This window comes from Ambystoma mexicanum, chromosome 6p (genome assembly GCF_040938575.1).
Source record: "Ambystoma mexicanum isolate Mex_15411 chromosome 6p, UKY_AmexF1_1, whole genome shotgun sequence".
Lineage (NCBI taxonomy): Eukaryota > Metazoa > Chordata > Amphibia > Caudata > Ambystomatidae > Ambystoma > Ambystoma mexicanum.
The window spans coordinates 108,427,005-108,443,081 of record NC_090935.1 but is presented as its reverse complement, the minus strand read 5'-3'; the positions used below and the strand labels follow the sequence as shown (position 1 = coordinate 108,443,081).

General features: G+C 44.1%; 1 protein-coding gene across 5 annotated transcripts in view; it reads left to right on the top strand.

The window, feature by feature from the left end:
* Window positions 1-16,077, top strand: part of LOC138511252 (protein unc-13 homolog B-like) — a 2,171,549-nt gene that overhangs the window by 1,255,826 nt on the left and 899,646 nt on the right. For all 5 annotated transcript variants that reach the window (XM_069626798.1, XM_069626797.1, XM_069626799.1 and 2 more), the window contains one exon: window positions 9,050-9,128. In XM_069626798.1, the coding sequence (XP_069482899.1) occupies window positions 9,050-9,128 (79 nt within the window). The remainder of the gene's footprint in view (window positions 1-9,049; window positions 9,129-16,077) is intronic.

The following is a 16,077-nucleotide window of genomic DNA, read 5'->3' as shown; positions in this document are numbered from 1 at the left end:
CAGAGAAGAAATATCCCAAACATATCAGTCTTTGTCCTGCCCTGGGGCAGTCCAGCACCGAAATGCGAGGCAATTCTCCTCTGAACAAGAGTACCAACAGAAACCCCAGACACGTGTTTCGGTCTGGTTGGACCTCATCAGTAGGGTGGATCTGTGCCTCTCTAAGAATAGTGAGCAAGGGCCTTCTGCCAAAGTGTCTGTCATAATGACAGTCTCTTATTGCAGAGAGCCTAATGTAACAAATAATACACAAATATTGCTTTCGTTTATCAGGGTTTTCACTTTCAAAAGTTCTAGACTGGTCTTCCTCCTTTGGACTCGGACCACGGGGTTCCCTCGTCCGGGCTCAGGTTGCTTTTCTACAATGTTCAGAAATTGGTCTCCCTCGTTCGGGCTTGGTCCATGGATCCCTCTCGTCCAGGCTCAAATCCTCTTTTCTACAGTGTTCACAACTTGGCCTCCCTTGTTCAGGCTCGGACCATGGATCCCCCTTGCTCTGGCTCAGATCCCTTTTGATACCTGAATCAAAGACGCAATGGGTTTTGCTTACACTGTTGCAGGACCACTTCGATTCACTTCACACAATTCACACTTCACATCAATCTGCTACTTTCATTTCTCTTGTAAGGATACCATATAGAGACTTTCGACTGAGCACATTCACAGTGCCAGACTCCTCTGTCAACGGTATTGTATCTTTCCATTTAATGTTAAAATATTCACCAGCAATCTAGCTTCACTTGCGCCTTTCATCACACGTGTTTAACAATGTTCGTTTTCACAATGTTGCCGCTTGCAACCTTGACTTCAACACAGTCCGTTCTTGCATCAGTCTCCCCAACTCACTGGCTGTGATGTTCTCTGTCGCTTCTTTGTTCTTGGAGCCAAATATGATACCACAGCGTCTGATACTCCTCCCCGCCTTGGTCAGTTACGCAGGAGGATCCTTGGTATCTCCGACACACAATGCAGGATTCTTCAGCCTGGTTTCCTGGTCTTACGTTTTCTGCATTGGAGGTTTCTTGAGAGTAACGGCTTCCTGCCAAAAAGTTCAAGGGTGTTTCACCTCTCACACACTCCCAGTGCCTGGTCGTCTTTCTCCCTTCTTTCAACTGTCGACTCAAAACTGCTGTACCTTTGTGTGTTTTGCCTCGCTCAATGTGCTCTCTTGCTTTGCCTTTTATCCGTGTGGGCAAGTGTAATGGAAGTCAGGTGTGAGTGATTGTCGATAATTGCCTTACCTCGCCTGACCATAATATTGGGAAATGTCGGATACACAGCTCGAGTGTGAGCCCAGAGCTGGCTGTCCATGTAAAAGTGTTCATGCATGAAAAGGAGCGGTTGAGCTGGCAAACATCCCATCGGGTAGGATGGGGTAAAGGTGTTGCAGGGAAGAGAGGGATACTGTCCCAATCCCAATCCCAATCCCACTCCCAGAGTGATCCTCCTGCACTGGTCCACCCACAGGATCTGGATCCAAAAGTGATGGCCGTGTCCTGGCCACCTGAATGACAGATCCCCGGGCACTAGCTGGTGAGACACCTTCTGGTTTCTCATAGAAGGGTGGGAAGGAGATTTGGACCAGGTTGGAGAAGTTAGTGGAGGGAGTGGTGCTACTATAGGGGGAGGGTGGCAGAGTGGACTGGAAAAAGTGGGGCAAAAGGGGGGTATATTGGAGAGCATATAAAGTGTTTTAGTTTGTGTGCAATTGCGGTATTTGTTGTACTGTTGGTGTGTGTGCATACTTGTGATTTGTATAGTGTGGGCTTGTGTCATGTGAGTCTGTGGCACTATGATATATTGCAGTTGATGTTTGAGGTTGAAATGTGTTTGTTGAGATACATGTGACAAAAGATGAATGTGTTGTGCGAGAGTGCATCTTGTGCACTAGCTTGAATTTCTGTTCATTGTCTAAAGATGTCTGCTCTGCATGGTATGTGAACTTAGTGTTGTGTGGAACCTGTGTGTTATGTTTGATGCAGCATTGTGTTTTGTGCATCCCTAGATGTATGGTATTCTTCATGCTACTTGCGTGGTATGGCAGAAGACTAGTTGCAGGGTTAAAGGGCTTCCTGATTTTCATTAGCTTGACTGTTCCCTTATCAGGCCAGTGGGAATATCCCTCTTAGTACCTCACTCAATCTTCTATCGGTGACCCTCAAGGAGATATCCGGTTGGGAAGAATCTCCCCGTTTCTGGGCCCGTGGTGATATGTGTGTGCATAATATCCCAAACACACAAAACAAATCAATGAAACCCTGACACTATAGTACAAAATGCTTTGTTCTGTAATCAATACATTCTTTGCATATTTACAAAACTTTACTTCTCACCGATACAAGTTGCCTTCAACTTAAGATCTATGGGATACATATTTGTTTCCAAACACCTTTTATGTGCAAAGGCATATGGGCTTCACAAGGGAAGATGAAACCCCAGTTCAGGAAGGGAACACCAGTTGCACGGAGACCCCTGTGGGACATTTCAGCAAACTGATAAGAGTTACCCAGGGAAGTGTTCAGCCTCACTCCGATCATTGTGGGCAGTATATAATGGACTGGATTTGGCACACTAATGGAGGATATGCACTTTACCAATCGTTCATTCTGCACGTTCTCTAGTTGGCCCACGGTGGCCTGGAAGCTTAGGGACACCAGGATGTTAAAATATTGTCTTTCCTCCAGTCTTTGGGTCAGCTGACCTTTCCTAGGTTCCAGAGTTCGCCTAGAGGCACAGTCCAGGCTACTCCTTCTCTATTGCTATCTGAGGTGACCCCCAAAGGTGGTAAATTCATGCTATCCTTTGTCTTGGTTCTCTGTAGGAAGAAAGGTATGGAGATTCCTACCCCTGTAGCAGGCAGGGGGTGCAGTGCACTCCTCAAGGGGAAGGTCAGTCTCATTGATAGCTTCTTTTCCCTATCACCCTCCTTGCCAAACTCTATGTTCAATGATTGATTAATTGACAGATCTGTAATCACTGTTAGTGCATTGCAACACCAGAACCCAGTTTTTCTAAACTAAGCTTGATAAACGTGGATACAGGAAGAGAACTAGAAGGGAATAAGAAGACACGTTGGGAGAAAGAGAAGTAGGGGGCCGAAGGTGGGAACAGGGGTACCCCCGCCCCTTATAGAGAAGGAGCAGAGATGTGACATCAGTGTGAACATATGGGTCCCTGGACGTGTAAATGTGTTGTAAAGGGGAGACCAGTCGTGGACTAATGATTTAAAGTGAGTGTAGCAGAGGCAAGAACTGGCATGGGAGAAGTGTGTAGCTGCAGAGAGGGTGAGAATGGGGGAGGTGTTCAAATGTTTAGGCAAGTCAGCAACAGAACAGAAGAAATCACACATGTGCAGGTTCGCAAAGCAGACAAGGCTCAAAGAGAAAAGGTTAAAATTGGTAAGAAAGCAGAGCCACGACTTACAAAGGAGAAATCATAAACGCAGGGAGAGTAAATCTTATGAGAAGGAAAATCAGAATTGAGTTAGCGGATTGTTCTTGCCTCTCGTCTGAGCATCTGAAAATAGCAGCAGTAAAGGGGATACACCTGATTATCTCATTGGGGTGAATTTGCCTAATTTTAGGGCTAGAAAAAGCTAGATATGCTGCTAATATGTTGTGCTGTTCATGTGAATTGTGTGATATCCATACTATCACAGACATGATCCCTGTCCACTTACCCTGCTTGATTAAATTCCTGTTTATTGTATCTGTACTCTTATTTTGTATTCTACAACCCTGTCCCTTTTCCTCCGCAGACTACAGTCTGGGTGCCCCTGACATGGGCACATTGTCTAACTTCTAGGCAGGCCTGGGTGCTCTGAGAGCACTATAATGGTAGTTTGGCGCAGTATAGAAGCTTTGCAAAATGATATAACATGGGCCTTGGTATCTGGTCTTCTATAACCTGGTGTCTGCCATTTTCCTGGCCTTTTGCCACTTCACAAACTGCAAGATATGCATTGGAGGTGATTGGGGAATGGATCCAGGCTAAGTAGAGGGCAGTGAGCAAGGGTTATATTACTGCAGTGCTAAAGTGCATCTCGAGGTGCAGGCTGAACATGTAGGTGTATAACATGTGCTCTTTTTATTAGACACACGATCATTCTATAATCCTAAAAAATGTAGGTTTCGCAATATTCAAGACCTACTGTTGAAATGACATCCATTCACGACAGTTATTTAGTATGAAAAATGTTTACGAAACAAAAGTTCCTAAAAGGATGCACAAGTATGTGAATCAGTGTGAAACGGAAGCACATCTTCACATGGTTTTATGACATTTCACTCTGTTGGGCCTATGTGAAGGTAGACTACATGCTCTCCAAAGCATGCCTGCAGCTACCGGTTTTTTAATACTATAACATTTTCTGTTTAATTTCCTGTGGCTGGTAAAACAGGGTATAAATAATCCAAGGTAAAAGAAAGACTTGCATTTCTGTAAAAACTCCAGTGGAAATGAATGCCATGAAAACAATGTAACCTGCACAACATTTACTCTTAACCACGATCTGGAGTTGCAATAAAATAAATACAATCAGACAAGCTCATTCATTATTTTAATAATTGAAGCTAGCGTTAATTGACAAACTTTATTTTTAAAAAAATACTTCAGTAGAAAAGGGACTGAAGAATTTCCGAAATAGCCCAGGGGTTATGGCCCGATGGGAAAATCAACTTAGGCCTCAAGCTGAGCAAGGGTTTTGGTGGTAGATCCCTCTATTATCAAGTCTCATCCATGTTCAATTCCCTCCCAGAGCCCTCTATACCCAGTGAAGAACCAGATGGGTTTAAAGCTAAGGAAACTGGTGAATAGGTGGATATTGCTTTCCAAATATTGTAGAAGGGTAAACCCAAACCCTGATATGATAAGAAACCCAAAAAGAGAGTGAATGCACTTTGCCGGAAAAGTGACTGTATTACATGCAAACCGACGGGGGTGGGCTAGTCAGCTTTGGGTTCAACAAAGTTACAGCTTTTATACACGCAATCAAATAATGTACATAATTACACAACAGTTAAGTCATCCCATAACCCCCATTTGCAAAACCCTATGATAAGTACCTAAACATCCCCTATATTCTCTAACCCCATTGTATACATTTACTAAACGTAATCCTCTTTTCACTTTGTCTAATTTTGTCTAATATAATTGGTCTGTTACCTCAAACTGTTCAACAATTGACTCGCCCCATTTGTTAGAGAAATTTTAACCCAGTTCATGATGTGCATTACCTCGATAAGATCTGTGAGAAACCTGAGGGCATCTGCACTTATTTCTCCCCATCATCCTCTGCTTAGGTGGCCAGGGAAGGGCCATCGCTCTTGGATACCAACCATGGGGCTGGAGATGCCAGGGAGGATCACCTAGGGGAGACTTTGGAAATGCTAGGGGTACGTCCTTGGGTGAGACGCGGTATCCCCATTTCCATTCCATGATGAACCATCAGTCCCTGGCGCATTTATGGGATATTGCTACCCTCTTCCCTCTGCACGTGTTAACACCAGAAGACATCATTGCAACACTAAGAAGAGGCTAAAGAAGAGGAAGTTCACAGGTGAGGCATGTTAACCCCTTTTTCCTTGCGAGAACCTCCTTCACTCTCCCCCTGCCTTCATAGGCTGTAGCTAACCATAATTCTTATTTTGCCTCATTCAGACTATCATAGTACTGGGACGAGGAAGAGGCCTGAAGATTGTTATCAGGATCAGGCATGTCCAGGGGGCTGTACCGAAAATACTTGACAAGGCCGCCCACAAACAGATTCAACTATACCTTGAATCGAACGCAATCCTTGGAAAAAGACGATCTGGGTTCCGCAAGGGACACGGAACTGAAAGCGCCCTTCTAGACTTAAAAAAACGAAATTACCAACATCCTAGACAAAGGCAAGCCCGCTCTCCTCCTTCTCCTTGACCTTTCAGCTGCGTTTGATCTGGTAGACCACACTACACTTACCAGTCACCTGACACACGCTGCACACTTCTCAAATGACGCAGCATCCTGGGTAACATCATTCTCAGAGGGTAGAGCTATGAAAGTGTTCTCTAACACGGCACATGCAGCACCCTCCATCATCCACTGTGGTGTGCCACAAGGCTCCTTTACTGCTCCCACGCTCTATAATCTTGTTACCAAGCCACTATTTGATAAACTAGACACGCTGGGGATCACCTACACAAACTACGCAGACGACACGCAGGTTCTCCTCCCCCTGACAGGGAATTATCACCAAGATGCCTCTACCCTACAGCAAATCTACTCTACCATACAAGCATGGATGGCTACCAACGGCCTCTGCTTGAACGGGGACAAGACCGAAATCCTCATTCTAGGACAGAAATCCACCCTCTCCAACCTCAACCCACTGTACATCAATTTCAACATAGACAACTGCATCATCCCAGTCCTATCCTCAGTCCAAACACTGGGGGTTCACATAGACGCCACGCTACCTATGGACAAACAAGTCAGCGTCATAGTCTCGACCTCAGCACTGAGTACTAAACTCATTAACGCAATAAAACCATTCCTAACCAAGGATAACTGCCTCTCCATCACCCGAGCAACTATAGGAGCCAAACTAGATTATTGTAATGCCCTCCTAGCCGGCACCTCTAAAAAAAACGTATCTAGGCCCCAAACAACCCAAAACAACGCTCTCAGAGCGGCCCTCAGCATACCTAAAAGAGAACACATCACACAAGCCAGAAAGGCAGCTCACTGGCTCCCAGTCAAAGACCGTATCTCCTTCAGAATTCTCACAACCACCCATAAATGCATCAACCTCACAGCTCCCTCTTATTTATCTGACACGATAGGTAGATCTCAATCCACGAGACCGAGAAGAGCACAATACACGAACCAACTAGCAATACCTCGCATCAACAGAACCAAAGCAGGAGGCATAGGCTTCCCCTTCCTCGCACCTAAACTCTGGAATTCCCTCCTTCTGACCTCAGAGCTGATGCATCTCTCTTCTCCTTCCGAAAAAAACTCAAAACTGCCCTATTCAACTAACACCGTTCTCATGTGCTCCTGCTGCTCTTCACATATCTGTAAAAAAAAGTATATTTTGTCCAATGTAACCGTACGGACATTAACTGTATGTAACTAAGTATAAGCAACACTGTAAGCGCCACAATGTCTTTCGTCTGCTGTGCGCTCAACAAATGCGAATAAATAAATAAATAAATATGCGCTATGAAGTTGTACCCCACACAATGACATTGCGATTACATTGTTGCTCTTTATGTTGCTACATGATGCAACCAAAAATGTATTCAGAACGAAATACTATGCAACTTATACACCGAAAAATACACAGAACACATTCAAACTGCAACATAACTGCATTTAAACAACCTGCACCATGGACTAATGCAACTTACATGGCGTAAACCTCTTTCCCCTACCAGGATGCTGTATGTGCATCCAAACAATATGGAAACTCTCCCAGCTTTTGGATCCTTTTACTAGGCATACTTCTTTCTAGAACTTGATGGATGCACAAACCTGATTGACTAATTGGACTATTTAGATGCCCAGGTTTGCACTTCAAATGTCTGCTGCATGGAACCAGTGGACTTAATAAATTGTGTCATAATAGAACTATGACCCCCTCGTTCCTTGCTCACAAATATACTGGACTTGTATTAGCAATATGTTTCAATGGTCTGATTTCATCCATCAACCCTAATGAATTATTGACTGGCTGACTAATCATATAGGGCTATTGCGCCACTTCGGAGGTCAAGCACTTTAAGCTGCATGTTTTGCTTTTCCCACCCTTTGTGGATCTTTCTGATTTTGCTTCTCCATACGTTAAACACAATGTTTCAAATCGTAGTTGCCAGATGCCGTTGAGCCTCTTGCAAGTGCCTTGTTAAGTCCACCGTGCATTGATCATATTAATGATCACGTTTTTTCCTCTGATCAGTTATGCTACCTTGTTTGCTTAAGTTTTCATGAACCATTTTCCTTTTCCAGGTCTTTTGTGCACTTAACCTAACATTTTTCCAAGAAGGAACATCTACGTTTTTGGTTTCAGGTGTCTTTATTGCGCTTTTCGCAAAAAATAAATTGCACTATAAAGCATACAAATAAACATGACCAGCAGGTCGCCCAACATTTGTAGAATCCTAGAACCCCCCCCCCATCTTGATCCCAATAAATCTTCATAAGTATGTAGCAAGCACTGGACTTCAACAGAACTAGCATAATACTCTACTCCCCCAAAGGCAATGAGCTCTCCAAAAGGGGACCGCCCGCAATGTTAATGCTGTAGAATGGGCCCTGACCCAGAGAGAAGGGAGAAGATCTACCTTTACATCTTAGATTTTAAGATCTGGCTTCATTCAGCCATTTGTATACACAAAGGGTGAGTCCCTATTTTTTGTTTTAGGGGGATTGAGCTAACAACGGGACTAGATACTAAAAGGAAAAGTAACAAAAGCTCAATTACTCCTCTTTTTGTCCTCCTTGCAAAAGGGTCAGGGACCAAGGGATTTTTTGATAGTAATCTTTCATCTATCTAGGGGTCGCATAGAAACATATCATTGTCCAGAGAGCATTCGAAGTACAAAACATAATACCAAGGCATTAAATGCGCATTTAATGCCTTGGTTTCCCCGAACAGAATCAGAAACTTAAACAATTGTTTTTGGAAAGGTGTTTCATAAAAACTGTCACTTTACTAACCCTGGACACCACGAATAGAATGTGTGTGTTTGTGCTGGACATTTTAACTTTGTGTGTTCTAATTTGTTTCTAAAGTCTGGAGGTGCCTTGTGGAAAGCACCGACCATCTACAGAAGTGTGTAATTCAATTTATTAAAATATTATGTTTTGTACTTCGAATGCTCTCTGGACAATATGTTTCTATGCGACCCCTAGATTCATTCAGCCATTGCCATGGTTCTTTGGTGGTATAACCAACTGGAGAAGGCTTGCATGTAATTGACAACAAAGACCTACACCGTAAACACCCCCATGATCAATGCCTCATCTGGTTGTCTGTTAACATTGTGTGCCCTTCTGTGTTTTGTAGACCTGGCGGTGGTCTGTATGGCATCGACAGCATGCCTGACCTGCGGAAGAAGAAACCGATTCCTCTGGTTAGCGATTTGGTAAGGCTTCCTGTCACTTACTATTGATGCTTGCCTTACTGTGTGGGTGATTTCTAGTTTAAAGGATTGAATAAAGGTTTCACCTGCCCTTTAGTACATTTGGGTAGGAGATAAGATAATGCAATTGAAACTTACACTCTGGACACATCAGGGTACAGGAGAAACCCAGGCTATAGTTTGTCCACCAGCCTTGCCCCTAACGTATTGTTATAGGAAATGCTCATGACACACTAATGACCCATTGCTCTTTGCATGTCAGGGTATATATCTTTACACTGTAGTTTATGTACATAACAGTGACTTCTTAGTTGTAACCTTATTTGAAATTCATCTTTGTGCACCTCTGTTACTGAATTGTCTTTCGTACTTTTTATGCGCTGTCGCACACAGTAAAATGTATACTGATGGGTTGTCTTTCATGTTGCCATTTATGTTAGTATGCAGTATGTTCTCTTCCGTAACATACTTAGAATGTCATTTTCTTGATGTAGAATAAAACATGCCTTTCAATATCTGGTCACTGAAGGTTTCCATCAGAATCTGTGTCCTTTTAGGACAAATAGTATCTTTCCCTGGCTAGCCATCTCCTATTATTCCTCTTAATGCCATGCTTCTCCTTGTTCAGCATTCTAGAATGATTTTTATTCTAAAGGGAGATCTGAGAGCTCTTTGATAATATGGCATTAGTAACCCGTTCCACGGGCTACACATGGGGAGTAATATCCCGGCAGCCCGATCGAAGCAAAGGCAGTTAATGAGAACTCTGGAATGTAACCCCCCCAGTGTAGTCCGTGGAACGGGTTACTAACACCATTAGCATCCCGAATTACCAAAGCGGTAATCCGGGGTGCTAAACAAAGTATTTTCTTTCATTGCATGGGATGCACCGCGCATCCCGTTCAATTGATGAAGATACTTTGCCATGATGACCGTCATGGTTGTAGAAGGCGGGGCTCCGTGAATGGCAAAATGAAATGCAGTGAAGCTGCTTCCACAATCAGGTGAGTGGGGTTGGGAAGGGGAGTTGGGATTATTTTTTTTAAAAGTCACTTTAAGGCTACTGGATTCACTTTGACGTAGACGTTTTTCTGCAAGCTGCCAGCCACATGTCATCTAAATTATCCATGCCACTTCTTTGTCAAAGTGCCTGCATATAAGGTACTGTTGACTAAAAAGCAGTTTCCATTGCAGTGATGGGTTAACCACATCTAAGGTGTCATTGGCTAAAAAGCCATAACTGAATGTATGTTCTATTGTTTATAGGGTGCGCTATCACCAATTAGATCTCATGGTAGTACCTGAGGAAAAGGAGAACCCTGAGATCAAAATATAGATTTCTAAAAGAAACTAGGTTCTTGGGTTGATTCCAAAAGGATACTCTTGCCCTCTGGCTCCCATGTAGAGAGTTGCATAGTTGCAGAGCCAAGACAGAGATTGAGTGTCCACTGGTTGGCCTTCTATGAACTTTAGGAATTTACAACAGAAGTGTGAAGCCCTCTGTTGTGTGATTCACGTGGCCTTGAATTGGAATGTGCAAATGAGCGGTCGAAAGTCTTTGGGAGACATGCTCTCTGTACAGTATATCCATCTGGTGCTGTACATGCTATGTTACTTTGGATTTGTGAAATGTGGCTTACACCTTAGAGGGAGCTCTCAGACGCTTGGTATTAAAACAAAGGAAGACGACTTATGTCAAATCCTGACAGTCCTATTGACAGTATAGCCATGCATCTGCATTCTTAAAAGTTGCAGGAGGTAGTCCGGGTGGCCAAGCCTGATCTCTTGGTATGATCCAGCCTTGAGGGGATCACAGAATCTGCATCACTGACATTTTGGAGAGAACGAAGGTGGAGGAAATTATCATCTGAAGGCAGCTATTCAAAATTCATCTCTTGTGGTAGCATTGATATTGACTTCCATGGATAGCCCCTGATAATTTAGTACAACTATAGTTTGCTAAATGAGTCCTCGGCATAACCAGCTTTTTAAATGTTTAGTCTGTTTGGTGGAGGTATTCAATATAGTGGGTTAAGACCTACCTTAGTTGCTGAAGAGTTGGATATCTGTACCATTAGTGCTCACCTATGTATTGATGACACACAGACAATAAGTGAATCGTTTGTTTGATATTAAGTTCAGTTGCAAGTCTCACCAATTGTACACAAAATTAATTAGACCGCACATGTGATAACACATGGGAGAATAAAGGGACTTATTAAACAATAGGGCAACAACATTAACCCCAATGGGCCCTGAAAAGCAGAAGTGTAAAAGGAGAGGTTAATGAGGGGGTGGGAGGAGACCGTTACTGCATATCAGCACCCCATCAACATAAATGGACACCATCAACATAAATGGACACCTCAATATTGATCTGATTGAAAAAGGAGATTAAGGTAGAGTGAAGAGCTGTATTCAAGGCAGAGTGGTCTAAATGGATCCGGTTCCATCACTCAGTCTGAAGTCGTTGTGGCATCCAGAGATGGTGTTCCTCAGTTAATTGTTGGATTTGGTTCACAACCACCTTTGACAGGAGTTACAAGATTGCAAAGTGGAGAGCCACTCCCTCAAAGAAAGCAAAACCAGGAGATCACCTGCATATAAAAACACCTTGGAAACGCACTCCCCAAAGGAAATATCTGTAATACCTGCATTTCCCCTGATCACAATGGCCAAGGCCTCTATGAAAAGCTCAAACAACATGGGCCTCAAGGGGCTACCCTGACGTGTAAACCTCTGACTAGGAAATGGCTCATCGTGCAACCTGTACCTGCCCCCAGACACCAGGAACAGACCAACCAGCCCAGGGTATTGGCACCCATGGGGACCTTCAAGGTCCCAAAGGATTCCCTAAAGGATTCCTGGACTCGGTCCTGGCACCGTTGGCACCAGGCTCATGCTGACATCTCAAGTAAGGCAGGTTTCAAAGGGAGAGAACCACGTGCAGACCAGTCTGAGGCAGGCTGAAGGGACTACTTAACCAAGGGACAACTTGCTAGGGTGTGGTTGGAGGGACTATTTTACCTGGGAACTACTTCTTGAAGGGTATATAAACCACGCCTTCAGTTAAGAACATGCTTTGCGTTATTCTGCACTCCTGCAGCGTAACGCTCACCGTGTCTGCAAAGTCGGGGCCTGTCTTCAGCCACGCCCGTCCCGTCCTTTCGAGTTCCCTGCAAGGAAGAAAGAGAGAGAACAGAAACGCTTCTTCAGAGCTGCAAAGGAAAAGACACCAGGTTAGCAGCGCAACGCTAATACTTACCAGAAGGCTGCTCATTCCAGCGATCTATAGAAGCACCATCACTCGATCACCACTCCATCATCCGATCGCTGCTCCGGAGCTGCCGCATCTGTAGAAAACAAAAGAAGACATCAGGTTAGCCGCGCAGTGGGGGAAAGGCTTCATTCAGACTTTGAAATCTTGCACAGCGCCGCTACTCACCTGAAGGCATCCCTTCCTCGCGGCCCCTCAAGACATCGCCACGCACTCTCCGCCTTGGATATACCGCACCTACAGAATACAAGAACAGCAGGTTAGGTGCGCAGAGAACCAATACCGTGTGGAAAGATTATTGCATAACGAGAGAGAGGCATAGGAGTGAACTTTTTCCAAGGTATGGATTTTGCCAATCCATACCTTGGAATAAAGACTTACCCATTGGGTCACAGTTGTCTGGAACTCTGCAGGATCAGTGAAGTACCTAGATCCTTGAACTACTACGCAACCTGCACACAGTCGCAGGATGGAGAGTCCACCAGTCATAACATACAGGTGAGACATAGCAGAGGGGTGCAAGAAGAGGTCACGGGAGGCGGGAGTTGCCCTCGTCTTTATGGTTGGATAACATTTGGTTTAACCTTTTAGGCAACCTGCTTTTGTGACAAAAAGGGGAATAAAAAGGGGACACAAGGAACCACTAAACACCAGACCATCCAGCTCCATTCAGCGCCCCTGTGGAGACCAGGTAAGCGTAACGGAACGCAAAGCCTACCAAAAACCTCTACCTGGGTGCCATGGAAACCTCAGAGACCAACCAATTAGCCCAGCTTTTGGGTGAACTCAGATCAGCGGTGCAGTCTGCTCGGCAAGAGACTAACACTCTAAGAAGGGAACTGATTGTGGCAAAAGAGCACACCGATGATCTAGCCCGGCAACTACTCCAAGCCCATGTTTTGTGATTGTGGCAAAAGAGCACACCGTTGCCAACAATGGGGGCATCAGGCCCAACTCAGTCAAGTAATCCAGTGCAAGTGGGCCACAATTCATCTTGATTTGAACCTGATGCAGAAACGTCCAACTCGCCCAATCAAAAGCCTTCTCTGCATCAATACTAACCGCACCGTAAGCCTCAGACGAATTCCCCTTGATATGAGTAATATCCAGTAGTTCCCTTAAATTATCATTGCTTTTTCTGCTACAAACAAACCCTGTCTGATACTTGTGAACCAGTTTAGGCAACAAGTGATTAAGTCACATAGCATAAACTTTAGCCAAGAGCTTAACATCCTGTTACGAAGACGAATAGGACTCAGGTAAGTCTTCATATAGGTTGTTTATTTAAGTAACAGGATGAAAATACCCCCCACAACTGAGGACCCTTCTGCTTCAGTCAATAGATACCAACTGCCAAATATATAACATTGAGAACAACCTAAAGACTTGCAGGTTCTATGACATCACCAGAGCAAAGTGAACCAGATTAACTTAACGTTCCATTTCATGCTTACCATGCAGCACTACTCTTAATAAGCAACATCACAACACATCTCCCCTTTTTTTCTTTAAAGAAGTATGTGTATACAAAAATTCATTTTCTTAAAGATGTGTGTGTATACAAAAACTAATTTGCGTCGCCACATCTTCTCACCTCTGACTCTCCTCACCTCTGACCTCTCTTCGCAGTGGCAACTCTACTTTTGTTCCAAACTTGACCACCATCTACTCGCACTGCACCTTTCATAACTGCAACTACCCTAACTGGATCAGAGTATAATGGCTCTCCCTTCCTCTTTACCACACCTTTTTTTATCCTTACCCAGTCACCTCGTTCCACATGCAATTCCTTTCTTCCTCTCTTCTTGTTTTCCCGCATGACCCACTCACTCTTCTTTTTCTTCAAGACATTCCTCACTTGATCAATAACCACATCCGAATCTCTGCTCCTCCCTAACCATGGAGGACATGCTATAGAGGACGGTTTTCGACCCCTCATTAGTTCAAAAGGACACAATCCAGTAGTTGTGTGAGGTGCCATGCGCAAAGCCCACATTCTGTTTTGAATGGTCACCAACTTGTCGAAACCACACTGTTCACCCATGCGCACGCTCTCCATCACACACCTATTTAACCTTTCAACCACTTCGTTAGTTTCAGGATGGTATAATGCTGCCCTCTTATGGGCTACTCCACACTTCTTTAAATATGCAGGAAATACACCTCCCACGAATTGAGTTCCATTATCCGTGAGAACACTTTCAGGTAAACCTTCACTTGCGATAATTTCCTGCAACACCTTCACCATGTTTTCTCCTGATATTTCACGGACAACCTTGAATTCTACCCACCTGGAAAATGAATCAACCACCAGTACCACATACTTTCCTCGTCCATAGCCCAGCTCAACCGGACCTAAAATGTCCATTGCTATTTCACTCCAAACCTTGGTTGGAACACCTACATCAATAAGAGGTTGTTTTCTAGCCTCCACCCCTTCCCACTCATGATGCAAAAATGACATTCTGCCAGGCGATTCTCAACTTCTTTGTGAAATCCCGGCCACCAATAATCCGATCTCAAAACCCCCTTGGTTTTGGTAATACCAATATGACCACTATGAGCTAGGTCAATAATCCTTTTCCGTATACCTGCCGGAGCGACTGCTCTCTCCCACCTGAACAGCACACCATCATTAACAGACAATTCATCCCTAACCTCCCAATAAGGTCTTTCCTCTTCGATCAATCCAGATTTGTTGGGCCAAACGGATGTCAATATATAAGTAATCACCTTGCTAATTATTTCGTCCATGCTAATCTCCGCCAACCACTCTTCCTTAGACACAATTCCTTCAGTGTTCACAAACACCATTTCCATTTCCATCTCCTCAATTAACCCTTCCTGGGTTGCTACTCTCACCCTTGAAAGATTGTCTGCTAACATGTTCTCCTTCCCGGGAATGACCTCCATAGAAAATGTGTGCGCTTGCATCCTGGTAACCCAACCGGCTACCCTGCGTGACACCTTATCCAAACCTTTACTTTCGAAAATAACCTTTAAGGGCTTATGATCCGTGCGTAAAATAAATTCCATACCCCACACAAAATTCCTGAACCTCTCAACTGCCCAATAACATGCTAAAGCTTCCTTCTCAAGCACGGAATACCTCAACTCAGCACCCTTCAACCCACGTGATGCATGTGCTATCACTTCTTCTGAACCATCATCCTGTTTCTGCGAAAGTACTGCACCCAGACCACCATCGCTGGCATCTACTGTGATAATAGAACATCTCCTCGTGTCAAAACATCCCAATGGCCGGGCGATATCAATCTCTTGTTTGATCCTTGCAAACTCCATATCACACTTTTTGTTCCATATGAACTCAGCACCCTTTTTTAGAATCTTCCTCATTTCCAACACCTTGGATGCATAGTTCATGACAAACTTTTGATAGAATTCCGTCATGCCCAAAAATGAACGTAGTTCACTTTTATTGGTTGGCTTCTCAATCACCTTTATCGAATTTACAATGCTCTCCTTGGGTTTCACCCCTTCATGTCAAACTTCATGTCCTAAGTAATCTATTTTGGAAACAGCAAATTTACACTTTTCCTGCCTCAACGTGATTCCTCTCTCTTCAAAGATTCTCAACACCACAAGCAATCTTTTGTCATGTTCTTCCAGCGTTTCCCCACATACCAAAACATCATCTTGGAAGCAAAACACCCC